At 43.6% G+C, this 26,962-nt stretch overlaps 1 protein-coding gene across 6 annotated transcripts in view; it reads right to left on the bottom strand.

Moving 5' to 3' along the window:
* LOC311227026 (E3 ubiquitin-protein ligase RNF31) overlaps positions 1 to 26,962 on the bottom strand; it is a 155,680-nt gene that overhangs the window by 56,118 nt on the left and 72,600 nt on the right. For 4 of the 6 annotated variants that reach the window (XM_084312528.1, XM_084312529.1, XM_084312531.1 and 1 more), the window contains 4 exons: positions 21,774 to 21,872; positions 10,115 to 10,204; positions 5,536 to 5,650; positions 4,917 to 5,035 (listed from right to left, as the gene is read on the bottom strand). In XM_084312528.1, coding sequence (XP_084168654.1) covers positions 4,917 to 5,035; positions 5,536 to 5,650; positions 10,115 to 10,204; positions 21,774 to 21,872 — 423 coding nt within the window. The remainder of the gene's footprint in view (positions 1 to 4,916; positions 5,036 to 5,535; positions 5,651 to 10,114; positions 10,205 to 21,773; positions 21,873 to 26,962) is intronic. The other 2 variants (XM_084312530.1, XM_084312533.1) reach the window with 2 other exon arrangements.

The raw sequence follows: 26,962 nt of genomic DNA, 5'->3' as shown, positions 1-26,962 counted from the left end.
CTATAATGTGGCCACAAAAATGGAAAGGTTAATTATTTAGTTTGTTTGCACTAAGTTAATACTTTGACAAATGTTGCCTATATTTTTCAGTCAGTTCGGTCTTTGTGTGCCAAACATTATTTAAGGCAAACCGCTGTAAACCTTTTTTTTTACCAAATAAATGAGAAGCATGTTTAAATCGGCAATGCCTCCCCTCTTGCTGTACCAAAATCTCTCCTAGCTCTAACCCGGTCACTGTCAAAATGATGTGCCTGATGTCAAACTGCCTCAGTCTTTTTTTTTTTATCCACTTTTTCTCCCATTTTCTATATTTTCTCCCATCCCAATTTTGTATCATCCAATTCAACCCTCCCCTGTCACGAACGCTGTTTCTTGCCTCCCACAAGCCGGCTGCAATGTGGACTAAGTCATACATAGCACAAGTCCCCTCCGGTACTTGAGGTAACAGCAGTCGCATCTTTTCACCTGCGCAGCTCGATCTCTCAGTGGCGAGGAGTAACGCGTGGGAGGCTCACGCTGCCCCCGACACTTCCTGATTCTACTGCGCAGGCGCACCAACCGACCTGTAGGAGTCGCTGTCCACAACGCCCGATCCCCACCCATCAGTTTCCCACCTCCTAATACGGCCAATGTGTATTAGTATGAACGACCAGCTAAACTGAAAGCAATGTGGAGCGCTGGGCTCGAACAGGCGAGCCCAGCGTCTCCGCATTCGTGGCGAGCGCCTTGCCCACTACGCCACGTAGCCGCCCACAAACTGCCTCAGTCTTTCAGTTTTTGCATGACTATGTCCTTGAGAATAACTGAAAAGTTATAGTATTTTTAGGCTATATATCTTATGCGGATGTATGGTATTTTTGGAGCGTTAATAAAATAAAATTAAAAAATTAAAACGTATACCAAACAAGAGACAAAAACCGTGACGCCAAGACCATGATACGAACCGAACCGTAGATTTTGTGAACCGTTCCACCCCTAATAGGTGTATCTCAATAAATTAGAATATCGAGGAAAAGTTCATTTATTTCAGTAATTCAATTCAAAAAGTGAAAATCATATATTATATAGATTCATTACACACAGGGTGAAATATTTCAAGCCTTTATTTCTTATATTTCTGATGATTGTGGCTTACAGCTAATGAAAACCCAAAATTCTGTATCTGAGAAATTTTATATTACACAAGAAGGACAATACAAAATATATATATATTACAGAAATGTCAGCCTACTGAAAAGTATGCACTAAATACTTGGCCGGGGCTCCTTTTGCATGAATCACTGTGGCGTGGCCTGGAGGCAGTCGATATATTCCCTCAATGTTCTCATTTATTGAGATGCACCTGTATACCGAACGGCTGCCTTTCTGATCGCTCCGTCGAGACTGTGCTTTCTTTTGTTAATTTTTATAGTATTAAGAGTTTTATTTGCACCAACTGTTGGTGCATTATATGTGTATGACCGTCAGTCAATCATTGACATTGGATTAAGGAAAACTTACTGATTGGATTGCTCTCTGGATCGGATTGCTGAACAGCAGCAGTGGCCCGCCGAGATCCTTTGTTGTGGCCGTGGCCAAGGCCGACGACGTGGAAGAAGAGCCGGGGTCCGAAACAGACTGAGGTCCAAACGACACAGAACCACATTGCCCAGCATATTGTTGGCCAATGTGCAATCGATAGGAAATAAACTGGACGACATCAGAGCACGGATCCAATTCCAGAGGGACATTCGGGACTGTAATGTCCTCTGTTTCACAGAAACTTGGCTGTCTCCAGATGTCCCGAATCATGCAATAGAACCGGCAGACCACTTCTTCGTTCTCCGCAAGGACCGGACGGCAGAGTCACTAAAGACGCTGCCATTTTGGTTCTGGGCGATTTCAACAGCGCGCGTCTTAAAAAGGTGTTGCCGAATTTCTATCAGCATGTGACCTGTCCCACCAGAGGCGAGAACATATTAGACCATGTATACTCGCAATTTAAGAATGGGTACAAGTCACAGGCTCTTAGCCCATTCGGTAAGTCCGATCACGCCGCCATTTTTCTTTTGCCAAAGTATAAACAAAGTCTCAAGCGAACGCCTGTAGTATCGCGAGAGGTTAAGCGTTGGACCGTGACGTAAGAGGAGACACTCCAAGCTGCGCTTGAATGCACAGACTGGAGGGTATTCCGTGATAACACAGCCAATATTAACGAATACACTGAAACAGTGCTTGACTTTGTCTGTACTCTGGTAGAAGAAACAATCCCCTCTACCACAATTAGAATCTACCCAAATCAAAAGCCCTGGGTAGATAAATCCGTCCGTGAGGCTCTGAAAGTGCGCACATCAGCCTACAACACCGGGCTGGTGACAGGCAACATGGAAGAACACAAGACGGCAAGACACAACGTCAGGAGAGCAGTAATAGAGGCAAAACGGCGTTACAGGGATAAAGTTGAACTTCAGTTTGAACAGGCTGACTCTAGAGGTATGTGGCAGGGCCTCAGAACAATGACAGATTACAAAGGCACTTCCCTCAAACTGAACAGTGACATCTCCTTAGCAAATGATCTCAATTCCTTCTATGCGAGGTTTGAGGCTGTGAATTACAACACCAGCCTACAAACCACGGCAATGGGGGGGGGGGGGGGGGGGGGGGTCTGCTGATGGAGACTCAGTGTTCAGGGTAACAGAGCATGAGGTGAGACGGATCTTTAAAAAAGTGAATATCAGGGGAGCTCCAGTAGCTCACCGCATATCTCGGCGCTATTTCTGCGTTGGGGAAAACCGTGCACGGATCTGGGGGACTCGAGTTCGATTCCCGGACCCGCCGTCATTTCCCAGAATGTCTTCCCCCGATCTATATCCCGTTTCACCCTATATCTGTCGGTCATGCTTGACCAGAAAAGCGATAAACACTAAAAAAAAAAGTAAAAAAAATAAAATAAAAACGTGAATATCAGGAAGGCAGCAGGACCGGACGGCATCCCCAGCCGCGTCCTAAAAGTCTGTGCCGACCAACTGGCCCCGGTATTCACTGACATCTTTAACCTGTCCTTGGAATAGGCTGTCATCCCCACCTGTCTGAAGAAGTCCACCATCATCCCTGTACCCAAAAAATCGACGCCCGCTTGCCTCAACGACTACCGCCCTGTAGCCCTCACCTCCATAGCCATGAAGTGCTTTGAGAAGCTAGTGAAGGGCTACATCTGTTCCTCCCTCCCCATCAACCTGGACCCCCTGCAATTTGCATATCGCCCCAACAGGTCCACGGAGGACGCCATAGCCCATGTGCTGCACACAGCAGCATCACACCTGGACAAGAGGCAGAGGAACTATGTGAGAATGCTGTCATCGACTACAGCTCAGCATTCAATACCATAGTCCCCTCCAAACTCATAGCCAAGCTCAGGGACCTGGGCTTGAACTATGACCTCTGCCAGTGGGTCTTGGACTTCCTGACGGGCAGACCCCAGGTGGTAAGAGCAGGCAACTGCACCTCCTCATCCATCACGCTCAACATAGGGGCCCCCCAGGGCTGTGTTCTGAGCCCCCTCCTCTACTCCCTGTACACACATGACTGCGTGGCACAGCGGAACAACAACACAATCATCAAATTTGCTGATGACACAGTAGTGGTGGGCCTGATCTCTGCCAACGACGAGCGGGCCTACCTGGAAGAGGTAGATAATCTGTCACAGTGGTGTCAGGAGAACTGCCTCTCCCTGAACGTCAGCAAAACAAAAGAGATGATTGTGGACTTCAGGAGGTCGGGGGTCAAGGACTACAGCCCCCTCAGCATCGAGGGGGCACCGGTTGAGAGAGTGAACAGTTTCAAGTACCTCGGAGCCCACATATCCGAGGACTTGACATGGACCACACACATTGACAGTGTTGTGAAGAAGGCACGACAACGCCTCTACTTCCTCAGGCGCCTAAGGAAGTTCCAAGTCAGTCAGAAGATCCTTAGGAACTTCTACTCATGTACAATAGAGAGCATCCTGACTGGCAACATCACCTCCTGGTTTGGGAATAGCACTGCACAAGACCGTAGCAGACTACAAAGAGTGACACGTTCAGCCGAACGCCCAATTGGAGGGGGGCTTCCCACCCTCCAGAACATTTACAACAAGCGGTGCAGGGGGAAGGCGAAGAGAATCATCAAGGACTCCAGCCACCCGAACAACTGCCTCTTTGAACTGCTGCGGTCAGGCAAGCGATACCGGAGTCTTAAGGCGAGCACAGAAAGACTCAGAAGAAGCTTCTATCCCCAGGCCATCAGGCTGCTCAACGAACAATAAACACTATGCAACAACCATCAATTGCACATAGCACACACACCCACGCACACACTCACTTAAACAAACAACACACTGCAGCACCCACTCTCCACACTTTAGATCACACAAACACACTTTATATTTATTGATAAAGGATTTGCACTACAACTCGTACACCTACTGTAAATTGTACCTAAATTGTACCTCATCCCATTTCTGCTTTGCACTATATAGTATTGTATATTAGTACACTGCATAGTATATTGTTATATGGTAACTCAGTTACGTCTATTATGCATAGAACATTGTACATATGTCTATACTGAACACTGTGACCTAATTTTTTACTTCCAATTTACATGCTATACTATGTTATTTTATTTCATACTTATCTTGTCTTGCACAGTCTCTGGAGCGTAACAGTAAGAAGAATTTTGTATAAAAGTATTCTGTACTTCTGTATGACAACTATTAAAGAAACTTAAACTATAGTATTTAAAAAAGACCAAATGAGGTGAGGTGTAAATAATATATGACATTGCAAATATTCAAAGCTTTGAATGGCTCATTATGAGAAGGAACAATAAAGCAAAAAACAGTGAGTATGACATATGATCATTGATAAACATGTGAACAATGTGATAATAATTACCGAGCCCAGTTTGAAGGGCCTGTTGCAGCCACCACAGAACTGGTGCTGACACTGGGTGCACTTGTAATGCAGACAGCCGCCCTTGGAGAGGTAGAACACATACTTGCATTTTGGACACTCTGAAACAGATCCAAAGATCCAATCAAAAATTAGATTTAGACTATAGACATTATTCTTCTCTAGAACATTGTCCCTCTATTACCCCCAAACACATGCATTAAAAAAAATGATATTCCAATATGTTTGCCAATATATCTATCCAGTTTTGCTCATGGAACCAATGCCAATAAACACAAACATCACTATCACCAGCCGGTACAGATATGATCGCTCATTGTCTGCATTTTTACTTCATTGTACTTGGGTTGTTCTTTAGTTGTCTATTGTATATTTGTATAATGTTGGGACTTTATTCTTCTTTTACTTACTTTTTCTTTTACTGAATGAAGCACATTCTCATGGGCTCATACCGAACCAAGCATTTCACTGTAAAGTACATGTGCTTTATACGTGACAAATAAAAGCAAACTGGAACTTGATATAGTGCATTCCTAAACATACAGAAAAACGGCAATGGAACAATGGAAGTTGTCTCCATATTGCTCTGCTGTGACTCTACCTATTTTGTTCTTGCTCAGAAGGTTCTCCAGTCTCGTGGCCTGATACTCTGGGTTGTTTCGGAGCTGCCACTGTTTGAACTGTTCACAGCTGAGACCCTCGTGCTGCGGAGCCCACTGGAGAACACACACGGCCACGCAGAAGTGACAGGAAAAACAGCATACAGTTAGCTTAGCCAAATAAGTATTAGCATAAAGTATTAGTATAAACTTATCTTGGCCAAATAAGTATTAGCATAAAGTTAGCCCAGCCAAATAAGTATGAGCATAAAGTAGTAGTATAAAGTTAGCTTAGCCAAATAAGTATTAGCATAACGTTATCTTAGCCAAATAAGTATTAGCATAATGTAGTAGCATAAAGTTAGCTTAGCCAAATAAGTATTAGCATAAGGTAGTAGCATAAAGTTAGCTTAGCCAAATAAGTATTAGCATAAAGTAGTAGCCTAAAGTTAGCTTAGCCAAATAAGTATTAGCATAAAGTTATCTTAGCCAAATAAGTATTAGCATAAAGTATTAGCATACAGTTAGCTTAGCCAAATAAGTACATGGCATCACTCGTGGTCTATTCTATAGTTGGGGGCGATTTACTTTCAATTAATTAATTTCAGAGAAATGTCTTAAATAATTAAAATATCAGACATTTTTCGCATGAGAATAATGTTGTATTTACCCTATTAACAAGTATGAATAAATGCTCTATAAATAGCAAATAAATAACCATTTGTTTCCATTTTGAATTGATGGAATTAAAAGTGAATTGTCCTCAACACCATCTTGTATTTATATTCAATACATGTATTGTATTTATATTAGAGCTGGGCATAGATAAATATTTTTAATCTAGATTAATCTACCTGCAATCCTGGAATTGATCTAGATTAATCTAGATTAAAATGGCTCAAAAAAAAGTCTGCCAAAGGCATTCAAAATATGTGTGTTTTACCCAAATAATGACCAGAGGAGGAGATTTATCCTCTCCTCTTCATCTGAGGAGTCACTAGCTGTTCTATCTCCTTGTTCAACAGCATGAACATGTCTCTTCTTTTTGTAATTTCCAGTGTTTCTTTTAAAACCAGATTTATCGTAATTTGCTGTGCCCTTCCTTTGATGCCATTAACATTGTTACACTGATATTGACAGCTCTCTCCAGTGTCAAATCACTCTGTCAGTAGTTTCTTCTGTGCACCTTCATTTCTTAATCCACACACAAACCTGTCTCTCAATGTGTCTTTTAGTGAATCTCTGAATTCACAATGCTGCTGACTGGTTGCTCACACACAGACTGCTGCAGAAGCAGGTTTCTCAACAAATTCAGTGCAAGCTCAGTGTAACAGTTCCACGAATGAAGAGAACACTGAACAGCTACTACAGTCTCAGGTCCACATCCAAGAGAACACTGAACAGCTACTACAGTCTCAGGTCCACCTCCAAGAGAACACTGAACAGCTACTACAGTCTCAGATCCACATCCAAGAGAACACTGAACAGCTACTACAGTCTCAGGTCCACCTCCAAGAGAACACTGAACAGCTACTACAGTCTCAGGTCCACATCCAAGAGAACACTGAGCAGCTACTACAGTCTCAGGTCCACATCCAAGAGAACACTGAACAGCTACTACAGTCTCAGGTCCACATCCAAGAGAACACTGAACAGCTACTACAGTCTCAGGTCCACCTCCAAGAGAACACCAAGCAGCTACTGCAGTCTCAGGTCCACCTCCAAGAGAACACTGAACAGCTACTACAGTCTCAGGTCCACATCCAAGAGAACACTGAACAGCTACTACAGTCTCAGGTCCACCTCCAAGAGAACACTGAACAGCTACTACAGTCTCAGGTCCACCTCCAAGAGAACACTGAACAGCTACTACAGTCTTAGGTCCACCTCCAAGAGAACACTGAACAGCTACTACAGTCTCAGGTCCACATCCAAGAGAACACTGAGCAGCTACTACAGTCTCAGGTCCACATCCAAGAGAACACTGAACAGCTACTACAGTCTCAGGTCCACCTCCAAGAGAACACTGAGCAGCTACTGCAGTCTCAGGTCCACCTCCAAGAGAACACTGAACAGCTACTACAGTCTGAGTACGGCTCAATACACACAATTGTTAAGGGGATGCAGACCAGATAAAGACGTTTGTCTTGTTTACATCAGGGTCTCCCATTTTCATTTCATATTGCTCCACATTGTCATCAAACGGTCCAATATTTCAAATAACCCAAGCCATTTATGTGTTAAACACTCACGATAGTCCAGTCGATCCTTCCTTTAGTGTGTAAAGTGGATTTCCTCCTCTTGTAGATGTTTCCAAGAGCAACGTGAGCAACGTGAGCTAACATGCTAACTCGCTAAGCTAACGTTAATAATCTGGACCGTCAGAAGGGGGGCTATGTGAGACTGTTGTTCATTGACTACAGCTCAGCGTTCAACACCATAGTCCCCACCAGACTGGTGGACAAGCTGATCGAGCTGGGTCTGAGCTCCGCTCTGAGCGCCTGGGTACAGGACTTTCTGAGTGAAAGACCCCAGGCGGTCAGGGTGGGGGGTCAGACCTCCAACACCATCACTCTGAGCATCGGGTCCCCCCAGGGCTGTGTTCTGAGCCCCCTGCTGTACTCACTATACACACACGACTGTGTGGCCAAGTTCAGCTCCAACTCCATAGTGAAGTTCGCAGACGACACGGTGGTGGTGGGGCTGATCTCGGACAACGACGAGAAGGCCTACCGGGAGGAGGTTGAGGTACTGGAACGCTGGTGCCAGGACAACAGCCTGCTCCTGAACATTGGTAAAACCAAGGAGCTGATCGTGGATTATAGGAGAGGACAGCAGGAGACACACACACCACTGATGATTAACGGGGCTACCGTGGACAGGGTGAGCAGCTTTAAGTACCTGGGGGACCACATCTCAGAGGATCTGACATGGTCAACACACATAGACACAGTGGTAAAGAAGGCGAAGCAGCGCCTCTACAACCTGAGACAGTTAAGGAAGTTCAGAGTATCGGGGAAGATACTCCAGTCCTTCTACTCAGGAGCTGTAGAGAGCATCTTGACCGGAAACATCACTGCCTGGTATGGAAACAGCACGGCACAGGACAAGAAGGCCCTACAGAGAGTGGTGCGCTCAGCCGAGCGTACCACGGGTATTGCACTACCTCCCCTGCAGGTTCTATACAACAAGAGGTGCAAATCCAGAGCCTGCAGAATAATGAAAGACCCCCACCACCCCAATAACAGCCTGTTCCAGCTGCTGAGGTCAGGCAGACGCCTGCGAACCCCAGCTACTAGGACAGAGAGGCTTAGGCTCAGCTTCTTCCCCCAGGCCATCAGAGCCTTGAACAATGAACATTGAGTGCCTCAGAACACTGAACTATCCACACACAAGCACACATGAGCACACACACGACACGCACGCTCACACACTAGCAGCCACTTTAACACTTTAACATGAGCGGGCACACACCCATGCCGCACACACCCACTTATGGCCAAAAGGAAAGGCCACTTTAAATTACTGTAGTATAACAACAGTAACAGTGTATTGCACTACCAAAGCTACCTAGCATGTCCTATATGCTCTGTAAATAACTATGTACAGATACCGAGATGTCACACCATGTTACCCGTTACCTGTTTATTGCACAATGTTGTTTTATTGGATTCTATTATATGTTGTACCACTGTATTGCACATCGTTGCGGGCAAGACCACCCGCATTTCATTGTATACTTGTATGCCGTGACAAATAAAACTCTTGACTTGACTTGATAATGTAAACAAAGCTCTCAACGGACTTCTTCTTTCTTGCATTGCGCAGATTCAGACGTCCTCAGCGCCGAATTGTGTTATATCCTGAGGACTTCTTAACCTCACCTGTATAACAATGATTACCGGACCACTAAAGTTACTTTAGTTTAACACATTATTCTGACTACAGCTCCGGTACATACGTGCAATCACTTCCGGGCACCACAGCTGTGAACTACGGCAAGTATTTAAAGGGGAACTATCTTATAAATGGCCTTTTTCAGTGTTTAGCATTGTTTCCTAGCTATATGGACTTATATTAATATGATCTATGTCTCTAATTCTCATATTGGCGCATTCTTCCAATTCTCCTCTCACAATATTCACCCTCACTGAACTGAGTCATCTGAAAATGTGCTGATTTGTGATGTCAGAGAGACTCAGCTGCATGATAATCAGCTGAGACTCACACACACTCCACACAGTTCCCACCGTGGTTGGAGCCCAGGCTCAAAACGGCTTAAGATCTTGAGGTAGAAAAATGCTGTTTTTGAGGACTTGATTCGAAATACAAAACAATGAATAAAATAAAATAAAAAATTACAGAGGTGTTCCATAGACTCACAGGGATTGTGTAAAAGTGCCCAAATAGTGAAAGAAATAGTAAAATAGTTCCCCTTTAAGGACAATACAGACCCAACGTTGAGAAAAAGATTAACGGCGTCAATTATATTATCGCGCGATACTAGTCTCGCGATAACGCAGCACGTTAACGGCCCAGCTCTAATTTATATGTTTAACCTGTCAAGTTAAACAAACTCACAGCTGTTTTGCACTGTGAGCAAGTGCTTTTGCCACAACTTGGGCAGTCCATCCTCAGTCGATGCACCTCATGAAGAAGGCCAAACGAGCACTGAAACAATATACAAGAAATATATTTGGTTGAAAAACAACACAAAGCACATTATTCTTACCCATAGACATATTGGGCTACAAATGAAGACAAATATATCAAAACAAAAAGATATTAACCCTTATATGATATGAATAGTCGAGAAATGGAATATTCAAAAAGAATATACCTGCACTTTCTACATTGCACTACTTTTATTTTCTATTATACCTATTCTTATGTCTGCACTTTCTACATTGCACTACTTTTATTGTCTTTCATACCTAGGGATGCACCGATCTGACTTTTTCAGTCCCAATACCTGGGCTTTGGGTGTCGGCCAATACCGGCGAGTACCGATCGCATTGTTCAATTAATAAACTGTATGCCTCACTGTGTGGAAGAGACTGGGATCATTCTTTTGTGCAAGGCAACATTAGGCTTGACTTAAAACATGACTTTCCTAACTTAGTGAAACACAATTTTACAAATTAACACAGATATAAATGTACTGAATTATTATTTCTTATTTTATTTCTTATTATATTATTATTATTTTTACCGATACCCGATCCAGCTATTTTATGGCGCTTTTCCACTGCATGGTACCTACCTACTCATGGTACCAGGTACTTTTTGGGTACTTTTTTAGTCCCTGCTCTGTCGAGGTTCCAAGCAGGTAGAAGTGGTACCAGAAAAGTCACGTGAAAACACTGCAGACCACTGATTGGTCAGAAGAGAGACGCGTCACACGTTGGAGCGTCTGCACAAAAGCAGAAAGCCGCCATCTTTAATGCCTCGCTTAGGATTCATTTCATTCAGGATTTGTTTGCAGCAGGAACAAGTGCAATAAACAAAAAAAGGATGGATTCACTGTGTATTCTGCCTCATTTATTGATGAAACAAAACCGACATCAACCCAATTTACCACCGAGCGGAGAGTTTACTCTCACAAAAAGATCGCTGATTTGTGGGGCGGCTAGGTGGTGTAGTGGGCAAGGCGCTCGCCACCAATGCAGGAGACGCTGGGTTCGAGCCCAGCTCTCCGCATTGCTATCAGCTTGGCTGGTCGTTCATACTAATACAATTGGCAGTATTAGGGGGTGGGAAGCTGATGGGTGGGGATCGGACGTTGTGGACAGCGACTCCTAAAGGTCGGTTGGTGCGCCTGCGCAGCAGAATCAGGAAGCAACGGGGGCGGCGTGTCCCTCCCACGCAGACCCCCGACGCTGAGAGATTGCGCTGTGCAGGTGAAAAGATGCGACGGCTGCTTCCTCGAGTACCGGAGGGGACACGTGATGTAAGGCTTCGTCCACATTGCAGCCGGCTTGTGGGAGGCATGGCCTAACAGCGTTCGAGACAGGGGAGGGTAGAATTGGACGATACGAAATTGGGATGGGAGAAAAAATTGAAAAATGGGAGGAAAAAGTAGATAAAGAAATTAAAAAAAAATATCGCTGATTTGTTAACACTTTGATTGCCTAAGGTTAAATTCATGATATACCATCCGTTGCCAGCTCTATTTAACATGGAGAAGTTCCCCTTCTTTGCAGGGCTATAACTTTTTAAATTATATTGCTAGATTGCCATTATTAGGGCCCATTCAAGGTCCTATATGTATTGTTCATGGTGTAGCAACGTTAAACTTTTTCATTCACATATTCATACTAAAATATGATCTAAAGCAGGGCTATTCAACTGGCGGCCCGCGGGCCAGATCCGGCCCGCGGGATGATTCTGACCGGCCCGCCAAAGATTACATGACAATAAATTTTTTTTTTTTTTACTTTTTTTTCCATGTCAACGTTAACACGCACAATTGAGCCAAAAGTCACTCAATTAATGACAGATTTCATTGATAAATTGAGGGAAAACTTTGCAAGTTGATTTGATGAATTTGACATGTCCAGATAATTGATGCATTTTGTGAGCAACCCATTTGCCAATGTAGCTGCTATTTCCACAAAAGGACAAGAGTTCCTTGCATCACTTCACATTGATGAAGGTCTCCTGCAACTTGAAATAATTGACATGCAAGCATCATCTGCTCTGAAGCAGGCACTTGAGAATGAATCCACCACAACATTTTGGATAAAGTGTATTCATGTCAAGACATTCCCCAAAATAAAAACGCTGGCAATATCTGTGCTAACAATGTTTGGCTCAACATACACCTGTGAATCCAGTTTCTCTCACATGAATGCCATTAAAACAAGCAACCATGCCTCCTTGACAAATGAGCATTTGCATCACTGTTTGCGGGTAGCCCTCACTTCCTATGAACCCTCTTTCTCTGCCATTGCCCAGTCAAAGAAGTGCAATCGCTCTCATTAGATGTGTGTATGTAGGCTAGGCCTGTCTGCCCCCCACCCCCCTGATGTTTGAGAGTTAAGAGTCGACAATAAGTGCTAATAAGATGCTGTGATTTGCTGTTGTTGCACAGACATGAAGCACTTTTTCATAAGCTCAGCTGCACTATAAATGTGTTTTTTTTGTTCAAGTGTTGATGTTAGAATGTTCATATGCACATCATGCACTTGTTTGTTTTTAATTTTATTTTTATATTGAAATGTTGAAGAGGAGATGTTGCAGTTGTTGCACATAAATGAAGCACTTTTTTTGAAAAGTATACTACTTTTGCAATGTAGTTAAAGGGGATCTTATAAATGGCCTTTTTCATTGTTTAGCATCGTTTCCTAGCTATGTGGACTTATATTAATATGATCTATGTCTCTAATTCTCATATTCTCCTCTCACAATATTCACCCTCACTGAACTGAGTCATCTGAAAATGTGCTGATTTGTGATGTCAGAGAGACACTGCTGCATGATAATCAGCTGAGTTTCCACACAGTTCCCACAGTGGTTGGAGCCCAGGCTCAAAACGTGTTTTTGAGTACTTGATTAGAAATACAAAACAATGAATTAAAAAAAAAAAATATTACAGAGGTGTTCCATAAACCCACAGGAATTGTGTAAAAGTGCCCAAATAGTGAAAGAAATAGTAAAATAGTTCCCCTTTAAATAAAAGTTGTGAAAATGTGGTTGCGTGTTGTGTCAAGTGTACATATATTCATAGCACGGGGAGGCGCCGTGGCAGTCCGGCCCCTGGCCCCTTGGGTTTCTGACAATGTGGCCCCCTGAACAATTTAGTTGAATAGCCCTGATCTAAAGTATAAGTACCGTAATTCCTCTAATAGTAACCCCGGCTTGTATTTGTTTCAACTGTAGCGGGTACCAGGCTTGTATTAGGAGGAGGCCTGTATACATTTTCAAACGGATCATAATGAATAAATCAACATTTTGTGTCAGTTTGAACCCAGTAAAATGTACTGGGTTCATTTATTGAAACCAAGTACTGTATGAAATAGTAAACAGTGCAATTACAGGTGGTCACTGGTCATTTCAACGTTTTCAAAGTGAAATCAAGTAACTAGCTCAGTATGCAGCTCAGTATATTAGTAACCCGGCTTGTATTAGGAGGCCGGCTTATAATTGCTTAGCTCAAGAGCGCACCCGGCCATTAATAGAGACCCGGCTTGTATTTGAGACCCGGTTACTATTAGAGGAATTACGGTATGTTTTCATCTCTTTCTGCAGCTTTCTCCAGAACGTGATTTATAGCCCCAAATGCATTATATTGATGATGAAATACAGTTTGGTAGGAATCTGTGCGAGATAAAAAATTTCAATTGGACGTACTTCTAGAAGTTTCTACGTATCATCTGATGTTGACCGGATGGGCGGGGGATCGTTTATAATTCCGTGGGCAACGTTATATCATTCATCTAATGTGGGTCAAATGTTCATCATAGCAGTTAGTGTCGAACACGGTAATATTACACGCTAAAACTCACCCCAGTGTCCGCGGGCCGTTGGGCGATCAGCGTGGGGTAGACAGTTTTCCATTATGGGATGTTGAAATACCCGGTCCATTTCCAGGTTGTATAATACTTATATACGTCCAAATCATGTTGTTTTTTCGAGTTATTTGCAGCGATCGATGTTCACTGTGTGAAGACTGAGTCTCTCTAACATTAGCGAGTGCCCGGACCACATATGGAGTGAGTCCTGCTGGGTTAAAGGTAACATCCGTTTTTTCGATCTGCCGATCGGCCACCAGATGGCGGTCTTGAACCGCTAGAGGATTGAGAGGAGATCACACTTGTGTCTCAGGGCCCCGGAAAGGAAATATGATTCCGATCACAGATTTTTGAAATATTGATATCAAAGACGAGTTACGGCGTCTTCGGCAACTTGAGCATGGCGGGGAAGGACGCCTAAACTCGTCACGTGCCATGCTCATGATCATGGCGCTGCAACAAACGGCTGCCTCTCTGATCGCTCCGTCGAGACTGTGCTTTCTTTTGTTAATTTTTATAGTATTAAGAGTTTTATTTGCACCTACTGTTGGTGCATTATACGTGTATGACCGTCAGTCAATCATTGACATTGGATTAAAGAAAACTTACCGATTGGATTGCTCTCTGGATCGGATTGCCGAACAACAACAATGGCCCGCCGAGATCCTTTGTTGTGGCCATGGCCAAAGCCAGGAGACGCCACGATGAAGAGGGAAGAGAGCCGGAGTCCGGAACAGACTGAGGTCCAAACGACACAGAACCACATTGCCCAGCATATTGTTGGCCAATGTGCAATCGATAGGGAATAAACTGGACGACATCAGAGCACGGATTCAATTCCAGAGGGACATTCGGGATTGTAACGTCCTCTGTTTCACAGAAACTTGGCTGAGTCCAGATGTCCCGAATCACGCAATAGAACCGGCAGACCACTTCTTCGTCCTCCGCAAGGACCGGACGGCAGAAGAGTCACTAAAGAAGAAAGGAGGCGGCATTGCCTTCATGATAAACAAGGAGTGGTGCGATGTAGGCAACGCAAAGGAACTGTCTAACCACTGCTCCCCAGACCTGGAGTTTATCACGATAAAATGTCGACCCTTCTTCCTCCCAAGAGAGTTAACGTCCATCATCCTCATCGGAGTGTACATTCCACCACACGCGAACACTGGGGTCGCACTTTCAAAACTTCACGACGAGGTAAACAAACTCCAGACAGCTAATGTTGACGCTGCCATTTTGGTTCTGGGTGATTTCAACAGCGCGCGTCTTAAAAAGGTGTTGCCGAATTTCTATCAGCATGTGACCTGTCCCACCAGAGGCGAGAACATATTAGACCATGTATACTCGCAATTTAAGAATGGGTACAAGTCACAGGCTCTTAGTCCATTCGGTAAAAGCGATCACGCCGCCATCTTTCTTTTGCCAAAGTACAAACAAAGTCTCAAGCGAACGCCGGTGGTCTCGCGAGAGGTTAAGCGTTGGGCCGTGACGTCAGAGGAGTCACTCCAAGCTGCACTTGACTGCACAGACTGGAGTGTATTCCGTGATAACACAGCCAATATTAACGAATACACCGAAACGGTAATTGACTATGTCTGTACTCTGGTAGAAGAAACAATCCCCTCCACCAAAATTAAAATCTACCCAAATCAAAAGCCCTGGGTAGACAAATCCGTCCGTGAGGCTCTGAAAGTGCGCACATCAGCATACAACACCGGGCTGGTGACAGGCAACATGGAAGAACACAAGATGGCAAGATACAACGTCAGGAGAGCAGTAATAGAGGCAAAACGGCGTTACAGGGATAAAGTTGAACTTCAGTTTGAACAGGCTGACTCTAGAGGCATGTGGCAGGGCCTCAGAACAATGACAGACTACAAAGGCACCCCCCTCAAACTGAACAGTGACATCTCCTTAGCAAATGATCTCAATTCCTTCTATGCGAGGTTTGAGGCTGTGAATAACAACACCAGCCTACAAACCACGGCAATGGGGGGGGGGGGGGTCTGCTGATGGAGACTCAGTGTTCAGGGTAACGGAGCATGAGGTGAGACGGATCTTTAAAAAAGTGAATATCAGGAAGGCAGCAGGACCGGACGGCATCCCCGGCCGCGTCCTAAAAGTCTGTGCCGACCAACTGGCCCCGGTATTCACTGACATCTTCAACCTGTCCTTGGAACAGGCTGTCATCCCCACCTGTCTGAAGAAGTCCACCATCATCCCTGTACCCAAAAGATCTACGCCTGCTTGCCTCAACGACTACCGCCCTGTAGCCCTCACCTCCATAGCCATGAAGTGCTTTGAGAAGCTAGTGAAGGGCTACATCTGTTCCTCCCTCCCCATCAACCTGGACCCTCTGCAATTTGCATATCGCCCCAACAGGTCCACGGAGGACGCCATAGCCCATGTGCTGCACACAGCAGCATCACACCTGGACAAGAGGCAGGGGAACTATGTGAGAATGCTGTTCATCGACTACAGCTCAGCATTCAATACCATAGTCCCCTCCAAACTCATAGCCAAGCTCAGGGGCCTGGGCTTGAACTATGACCTCTGCCAGTGGGTCTTGGACTTCCTGACGGGCAGACCCCAGGTGGTAAGAGCCGGCAACTGCACCTCCTCATCCATCACGCTCAACATAGGGGCCCCCCAGGGCTGTGTTCTGCGCCCCCTCCTCTACTCCCTGTACACACATGACTGCGTAGCACAGCGGAACAACAACACCATCATCAAATTTGCTGATGACACAGTAGTGGTGGGCCTGATCTCTGCCAACGACGAAAGGGCCTACCTGGAAGAGGTAGAGAACCTGTCACAGTGGTGTCAGGAGAACTGCCTCTCCCTGAACGTCAGCAAAACAAAAGAGATGATTGTGGACTTCAGGAGGTCGGGGGTCAAGGACTACAGCCCCCTCAGCATCGACGGGGCACCGGTTGAGAGAGTGAACAGTTTCAAGTACCTCGGAGCCCACATATCCGAGGACTTGACATGGACCACACACATTGACAGTGTTGTGAAGAAGGCACGACAACGCCTCTACTTCCTCAGGCGCCTAAGGAAGTTCCAAGTCAGTCAGAAGATCCTTAGGAACTTCTACTCATGTACAATAGAGAGCATCCTGACCGGCAACATCACCTCCTGGTTTGGGAATAGCACTGCACAAGACCGTAGCAGACTACAAAGAGTGACACGTTCAGCCGAACGCACAATTGGAGGGGGGCTTCCCACCCTCCAGAACATTTACAACAAGCGGTGCAAGGGGAAGGCTAAAAGAATTATTAAGGACTCGAGCCACCCGAACAACTGCCTCTTTGAACTGCTGCGGTCAGGCAAGCGATACCGGAGTCTTAAGGCGAGCACAGAAAGACTCAGAAGAAGCTTCTATCCCCAGGCCATCAGGCTGCTAAACGAACAATAAACACTATGAAACAACCATCAAATGCACACAGCACACACACCCACACACTCACTCAAACAAACAACACACTGCAGCACCCACTCTCCACACTTTAGATCACACAAACACACTTTACACTTTATATTTATTGATAAAGGATTTGCACTACAACTCGTACACCTACTGTGAATTGTACCTAAATTGCACCTCGTCCCATTTCTGCCTTGCACTATATAGTATTGTATATTAGTACACTGCACAGTATTGTATATTGTATGGTAACTACGTCTATTCTGCATCGAACATTGTACATATGTCTAAACTAGGGATGTCCGATATTATCGGCCGACCGATATTATCGGCCGATATCGGCAGTAAAATGTGATATCGGAAAATATCGGTATCGAATTTTTTTTTTTACATTTATTTAACCTTTATTTACCCAGGCAAGCAAGTAAGAACAAATTCTTATTCTATTTATTGTCAAAAGTATGCATGTTGGTTTAATTCAACAACAAGAGATATGTAATGTTAATTTTTACTTTTTTAATTATCATATTTTGCACAGATAATGCTTACATTTAGAAAGCCTTTTGAATGCATCCAGTGAAATTATTAATTACCTGAAATTATTCTGTTTTTTTGGGGGGAAACCCTGCATATATCGGTATCGGTTGATATCGGTATCGAAATTAAGAGTTGGACAATATCGGAATATCGGTATCGGTAAAAAAGCCAATATCGAGCATCCCTAGTCTAAACTGAACACTGTGACCTCATTTTTTTACTTCTAATTTTACTATGTTATTTTATTTCATACTTATCTTGTCTTGCACAGTCTCTGGAGCGTAACAGTAAGAAGCATTTTGTATAAAAGTATTCTGTACTTCTGTATGACAAATATTAAAGAAACTTGAAACTTGAAACACTCTCAGACCCAAACGCATTTCCTTTGATTTAATTATACCTCAAATGATTTATGAAGTTAACTTTTCACCTGGATAACGTCAACATTCAGGGTGAATGTAATGTGAGAAATTAGGATTAAAAAATAAATAAATAAAATAAATGTTATTTGGGTCTGAGAGTGTGGCTGGTCTGCCGTTCTGCAGCTGGATACTATTGGTTTGTTTTGGCAAAATTCTTCTGCTCTGTGTGACAATAAATAAATGAATGATGATATGCAATTTAAAACCAAAACTAAGGCCTCAGTATGAGTTTAAGACGTGAACATGGTCATGTTTGTTGAAAAAAAAAAAATAATAATAATAAAAAAATTGCTGATTTTTTTATTTATTTTTTTGTTGATCCCGATCTTCGGAAAATCACGTGATCGGCCCCGATCACGATCACGTGATCGGATCGGGACATCCCTAATTATGTGCTTGCGTTTTAGCATGGCTAGCGAACATAGCGTGATCAATATAACTCGCTATTGGTTGTTTGTACTAGTAACGTTAATGCTAGTAGAATAGACACAACGTGAGGTAATCACCATCCATTTTAAACCCGCTATTACCTAATGTTAACGTTAGCAGATAGACACGAGAGGTAACGTTAAAGCTTGTAGAATAGACACAATGAGAGGTAACGTTAGCTTTAGCAGAATAGACAACGAGAGTCTGGTTAATGTTGTTATTGATTGATTGATTGATTGATTGAAACTGTGTTAAACTCTGGCTTGCTCCAAGCCCTCACGGACATAGCTATGCTCACGGAGCTCTCATGCTGTACGTCAGCGGCCCCGCCTCCCCACACGGAGACAAACTAAGTACTACCTGCAGTGGAAAACGAACGAAGTACCAGGTACCTAAAGCGAGTAGAGTAGGGTAGAGTCGAGTAGGTACTATGCAGTGGAAAAGCGCCGTAACATCGGGGCCGATATCCGATATCAATATCGGAGCATCCCTATTCATACCTATGTAACAGATGGTAACGCGAGGTGCAGTCACGATGGACTCCAAGTGTTGTGAAGTGACTGTGGCGAGTAGCGGTACTGCGAGTTAAACTCACTCTCCCTTAACACATCCACCGCCGGAAGCGCTTTAAAACGCTATTGCCCGCCATGCTTTGAGCGCCAGACCTCGCTGTACAGCGTTATTGAGATCAATATTTCATTTTTTCGCCATGGCATTCATAATTCATATATACACCTCCGACGCTGCAGCTGGACCCTACAGCTCAATACAACCGCCTGGTGGATGGTGGGGCGAGTTACAGTGGTAAACAGGATATGGCTGCCGTGCGTCGATTAAATTCATCCGACCGTCAGATATTGTTGCATGACTCCCGACAGAGACAATGTACATAATGGATCGCTTTATAAACTTAATCGATATGATTTCGGCGTTTATTGCGACATACAAACCGGAAATGGACCTAGGCGATCGACGTCCTATGCTTGGGATATTTCACTGCCAGTCTCTTTGACGCACGGTAAGAGGACACTAATGTTATTTTCAGCCCAATTGTTTATTCATTTCACTGCAAACCATCTGATCAATAAATCAACCCATACTACATAAAGCATTTACTGACAATCACAGAATTATAAATGACCCCCCCCCCCTTCCTCCACGCATGATGAAGCATAACGTATACGATCATATACAGTTGAATATTTTAATATAGCGTGTCTAGGGAATAAACGGCAATCGATAATCTATATATGCGTTTAGGCTTATAACTCACGTTCTAGGAATTACTGCAGAAAATGATAAAAACATACTTATATTCTAGAAGGTATTTTTGTATGAATGTATGAATGAAAAAGTATAACGTTCCTACATCCTGAACGAAAGATAATCGATGTTGAATGGGCCATAGTAATGTCAATTTAGCAATACAATTTAAAAAGTGATAGCCCTGCAAAGAAGGTAAACATCTCCATAGGCTTACAGTGGTGGCAGACTGGGTATATTGATGGGTATAACCAATGGCAGGGAATGTGTTAAAAGACACAGACACGTTGCCAAGAAGTGAATTCACCTCTTGATATAGCGGTCTGTGCTGTGGCCCCGTGGTGCGGCAGACCCGGGTTCGAATCTCGCTCGGGGCATCGAAGTCAAACACAACGCAGGGGTGACGGTGTCACAACCGTTACACCTATTCTGCACTTTATGCACTACTATGTAGCATTGAGCGGCACAGGAAGTCCTTCATTCCGAAAGCCATCAGACTTTATAATGCATCTGTGACAGAGTGGGTCTGTCACTGACGCCGGGGGCAGCACGCATGCACACAACATTCACTCATCATATACATTCATACATAATCAAACATGCATACATATCCATTAATCTAAGCATACATGCATTTATACATACATTCATATATATATTCATACATTTATTTATTGTGTTGTATTGTGTATATATATTTATTTATTGGGTTGTGATATGTATTTATTTATTGGGTTATGAGGGTATTGGTATTGGAGGTTGTTTTTATATAATATGTGTAGGAAACGGCAATCCATTTGATGTGTAGCACCTGTTTAGTCTTGTTTAATTAATTATGTGTGGCACCTGTGGAGGGGAAGGAGTGCAGGTGTCATGAGGGCTGCATGCCCAAGGTTCTGGGTTCTTGCCCTGCACCAGTTGCAACGTAGGTGACTGAGGGAAGTGCCGTATGTGTCTGTTAGTCTGTTTGTCTCTGTGTCGGGGCTTCACCAGACAAAGGTTGCTAAAGATGAGTAACTAGGGAAGTGCCGCGCAGTAAGTGTCGTCTATCAATATGACGTTATTGTGGAGCGCATATGATAGACCAGGTAGTATTTTGTTATTTTGTTAGTTTGTTTAAGTCACTTGTTATTGAGATGTCACCTCTGCACCGTGGATGGCCGGCATTTTTCCGACTACGCCATCATTTGTGTGATTTTGGAGGGGAGAGGAGAAGGACCCCGTCACAGCATCACTGTGCCTCACTGCATCTGAGCACAGGGTGACGGTACTATCTTCCTGGAATTTTACTTTTAAACAGACATGTACAATTTTCCACTTAATGTATATTTCTGTATATTTTTACTGTATATTTTATATTAGAATGTAACATAGGAAATGTATATCCCGGACCGTATTTTATTCTTTACTGTGAGCGATTTGTAGCGCCAAATTTCCCTCCGGATGAATAAAGTATTTCTATTCTATTCTATGCATTGCTTTTATTCTGTCAACTGTATGCACATTGTATGTCTATGTTCATTTTATGCTATTTGCTGTAAAGCACTTTGAGCTGCAATCCATGTATGAAAGGTGCTATATAAATAAAGTTATTATTTGCAATATTTAAACAAATTTACTTGTTCCACTCTCCTCACAGTATGCCTTACATGAGCACACCAGCGGAAGTTGGGCATTTCCTGCAGCGTTCGGTCTCGGAGTTTCCTCTGGAACAACTCGTGGGTCTGCAGATCCAGGTAATGTCTGATCTATTGACAGACAGAGGGAGGGACACATTTTAAATCAATTAAATAAATGAATAGGTTGGTTTAAAATGTCATCAGTGGAAAATTTGTAAATGTTCTATTACAAAATGTAGAACAAAATGTGCAAAAGGATGACTGAATTATGGATGTAATATTTTCCCAGATCGAGTACTCGCATGAATTACAGGTGCTCGAGTACTTGTTTAGGGACATCTATTTTTAGAATGCATCTTAACCCTTTCACTGCCACACGACAGAAGGTTAACCCTTTACTATCACACAACCGACGGTATATTGTTATCGTTATTGGGTGCCAATCGTTGGATGGCAACAACGAGTATACTCGTTATTTGATCGTTATTTCTTTTAGTCACTATTTCCAATCGTTATCCATCCAGGGAGCCTGTGTAACCATAGGGAATGAGTCTGAGATCGCAAAAGTCCAATACCGCCGCCTGGTGGTATGCAGCCGATTTTGTACTCCCTTTGAGACTCTGTATGTGGCTGTGTGTCGATGAAATTCCTCCGGGCAGACTTTTCTAGTAGCCTGGACCGAGGGCTTTACCCGATTGCATTGAATAGTTTTCGGGACCCCCGATTGATTATGCTGTGGGTGGGTTATGTCGTGGCCCAAATGGACATAGGATCTACCAGATCAAATAATTGGAATATTCTTTTTGGAATCTCACCGGCCACAGGTAAGAGCAACTTAACGTAAATTTCCGTTCGATTGTGCCTTGTTTTCATAGCCATCGCCCTGATCAGCGTATGCTGTTGTACTAATGAATGCCGTTATTGACAATCAATTAATCAGAAACGACCCCCCCCTCCACTTTCATGCATTCATGATGGAACATAATATACCGATCATATGCATTTGAATTTTTTATTGTAGCGTGTATAGGGACAAAATGCCAATGGATTAAGTATAATATGCGTCACAGCCTATTACTAGCCTCCCAGGAATTACCCTAAACCGCTCTAAAACCATACTTATATTCACCACGGTATAAAACGGGAATGTATGGATGGCATTTTTTTTTTTTTCACATCTGATCTTGAATGATAGATACTCGATGCCAAATGGGCCATAGTATTGCATCCATAGCTATAATATATATATATAGTTATAGCCCTGCAAACAAGGTGAGCGACTCCATAGGTTTAATGCGTTGGCAGCACATAGTCATATCCCGTTCCCAACGTGGCAGTCAATGAGTTAATGTGTATTTTCAGTCAAAACAGTTCTCTCCGCTGTGAAAAAGGTCTTCTCTTGAAGAGTTCCTCATCTCAACACTTCCTGTGCCGTTAACGTAGAACTACGTTTCTGTGGCCCAGCGCTTGAGTGCCAGACAGGGTTGTCCTCTTAGTCCCGGACTATTTGCTCTATCCCTAGAACCTTTAGCACAGTACATAAGACAATCCCAGTCCATAGCGCCAATCTCAATTAAGGGCACACAGCATCACATTAGCTTATATGCGGACAATGTAATATTGTTCATGCACAATCCTACCACCTCTCTACCTCATCTTCTCAAAGTAATAGATGATTTTGGCAATCTATCAGGATTTAAGATAAACTGGCCAAAATCGACCTTCCTTCCACTTAATGTGACTGCGAAGGCTACCATCCTCCCAGCAAATATACCCATGGTAGAACACTTTAGATGTCTTGGAGTTGAAATATTCCCCACTATAAGCCAAATGGTGAAGTATAATTATTCCGGATTGCTAGATAGGATCACAAATGACTTCGGCAGGTGGTAAAAATAAAAATAAACTCATTACAGGCCCGAGCGTCAATAGTTAAGATGCATGTTTTACCCAGAATTAACTTCTTCAGCTCGATGTTGCCGTTACCCGAATTTGGTTACTGGCAAAAATTACACTCCGCTGCATATAAATTTATTTGGAACAACAAACGTCCACAAATAAAAAGATCCACTGCACAGAGGGCGGCTAGGTGGTGTAGTGGTCTAAGGCACTCGCCACCAATGTGGAGACGCTAGGATTCGCGTGTTCGAATCCAGCTCTCCACATTGTTTTTCAGTTTGGCTGGTCGTCCGCAGTAATACACATTGGCCGTATTACGGGGAGGGAAAAACTGAAGGGTGGGGATCGAACGTTGTGAACAAGCGACTCCTACAAGTCGGTTGGTGCGCCTGCGCAGTAGAATCAGGAAGTGTCGGGGGCAGCGTGAGCCTCCCACGCGTTACTCCTCGACACTGAGAGGTCGAGCTGCGCAGGTGAAAAGATGCGACTGCTGTTACCTCAAGTACCGGAGGGGACTTGTGCTATGTATGACTTAGTCCTCACTGCAGCCGGCTTGTGGGAGGCAAGAAACAGCGTTCGTGACAGGGGAGGGTTGAATTGGATGATACGAAATTGGGATGGGAGAAAATATAGAAAAATGGGAGAAAAAGTGGATCAAAAAAAAAGATCCACTGCACAGAGAAATAAAGCCGACAAGGGTTTAGCCTTTCCAGACTTCAACTATTATTTTAAAGCGTTCTCTTTAAGACCACTGATCACCTGGTTTGATTCTCAAGCATCGGTATCCTGGAGACCATTAGAGGAGAACATAGTGGCACCGCATAGACTGCAGGATATAGTGTGCACCAACTTATCAATTAAGCAATGCAACTTGAGATTTGGCACTCTTATTACACATGTGATCCGGATATGGCGTGACACACTATTTAATAACAATTTACTCCTTATTGCACAACAACCTATCAGATTTCCTAGATGGGAAAAGAAAGGCATACACACATTGGGGGATATCTTCGATGACCATGGTTTCTGCAGTTATCAAGATATATTTAACAAATTTAACCTCACCAGTTCCACAAATTTTTTCTATCTACAATTAAGAGCAGCTTTGAAGGCTCACAGAGTCCCATTAAATATTCCACTTGAGCACCACAGATTTCACAAATTATTTTATGACAAGGAGACATCGAGAGGCTTCGTCTCTGACTTTTATCGTCACTTACTTACGTCCTCATATGAGGTCCTTCCCCTAGACTCGGTTTGGAGGAAGGATATCCCAAACTTGGAAGTAGATTTTGATTGGGATGCAGTCTGGGCAAACGTCCGGCTATCATCACGTAACCCGGATCACCAACAGATTAATCTCAATTTTGTTCATAGGACTTACCTGACTCCTAGACGTTTGCACCTAATGGGTCTCAGACAAGACCCTCAATGCTCCTTGTGTTCAAACGGTGCTTTCTTGGGCGGGGTTTAAATATTCCGGCGAGCCAAGCGGTCACCACCATACATCAACAAGGCTGCCCCCCCCCGCCTCATTCATATGCAATGCCGAATAACGTGGCACGGACTCCCGCGACCAGTACTTCAAATGGCGATAAGATTCTTTTTTTGCATTACATCAGAGACCAGGTAAGGACTCTTTATATCCAATCTTGCGTTGATCTGATATTTCTTTCTCCTGCGATCGAAGCTGTCTGTGTGGAATGTGTTGTGCTGGGTGGCAGGAGGTGGGGGGGGAGCGCCGCGCTCCAGGGCCCATTTCATGTATGCACGAGGAGACATACCCGGTAATACCAATAATCTAGCGTTGATTTCAGGATTATTAGATAATCAGGCGAAAAATGACAACGTGATAAATGGATTTCACTAAAACGCTATTTTCGCGTCTTTTCCTGGGATTACTAAGAATCACCCAAATTATACTCATATTCAAAACGGTATAAAACGGAAATGTACGGATGAAAAAACAATCAGGTCATGTTGACCAGAAGCAACTCACTGACAATCGACGGCGTTATTAGATCCATAGCTATAATATAAAAGACAGTGCAAATATATATATTAAGGCTGTCAAAGTTAACACGGTATTAACGCTCTATTAACGCCACAACTCACGATTAACTTTTAAGAATCTTTTATTTTTTACTAGACTTCACTCAGGTGTATTATTGATGCCCTCATTGATACTATGTTTGTTTCTGAAGTGTGTGTGAGATATATATAGAGAGAGGGGGGTGAGAGAGATGAGAAAGAGAGCTGGGAGAGTGTGTGTGAGAGAGCGAGGGGGTGTGGGTGATTACTCAGCCCTTGTGTGGGTGAATGTAACAAGTTCCTAACGTTTTCTTTCCCCTATTATTTCATGCACACTTTATTCATTGTTTTAAATTATTATTTTCTTTTTTTTGATCCACTTTTTCTCCCATTTTCTATATTTTCTCCTATCCCAATTTCGTATCATCCAATTCAACCCTCCCCTGTCACGAACGCTGTTTCTTGCCTCCCACAAGCCGGCTGCAATGTGGACTAAGTCATACATAGCACAAGTCCCCTCCGGTACTTGAGGTAACAGCAGTCGCATCTTTTCACCTGCGCAGCTCGATCTCTCAGTGGCAAGGAGTAACGCGTGGGAGGCTCACGCTGCCCCCGACACTTCCTGATTCTACTGCGCAGGCGCACCAACCGACCTGTAGGAGTCGCTGTCCACAACGCCCGATCCCCACCCATCAGTTTCCCACCCCCTAATACGGCCAATGTGTATTAGTATGAACGACCAGCTAAACTGAAAGCAATGTGGAGCGCTGGGCTCGAACAGGCGAGCCCAGCGTCTCCACATTCGTGGCGAGCGCCTTGCCCACTACGCCACGTAGCCGCACAAATTATTATTTTCTTTTAAGTTATTTTGTGCATCACTCTGTTTTGAATTTGATGCAAATTTGCAATGCATGAGGGTCATCCTTTTGTGTTAAATGGCTGCATAAAGCAAGCATTTGTTGACTCATGTTGATAAGAGTATTAAAACTTGGAACTGGAAAAAGATCTGTTTAAGGTAGAAAAAAAAATTGATTAATTTGCGATTAATCGCGAGTTAACTATGGACAATCATGCGCTTAATCGTGATTAAATATTTTAATCGATTGACAGCACTAATATATATATATGCAAACATGCCATTATATCCATTAAATTGAACGCTGGCACTGAAGGCCCACAGTGCCCCCTGCTGCCTGGCAATCAAAGTGTTAAACACCATGGCCCTCATAATAAAGCAATAATAAAAATCAGTGCACCATCTAGCGTCGAGATGAAAAAAATAAATC

The sequence above is a fragment of the Notolepis coatsorum genome (genome assembly GCF_963971535.1).
Source record: "Notolepis coatsorum genome assembly, chromosome: 4".
NCBI classification, from domain to species: Eukaryota; Metazoa; Chordata; class Actinopteri; order Aulopiformes; family Paralepididae; genus Notolepis; species Notolepis coatsorum.
Note: the sequence above shows the minus strand (reverse complement) of the source record. Positions and strands in the feature narration are given on the sequence as shown.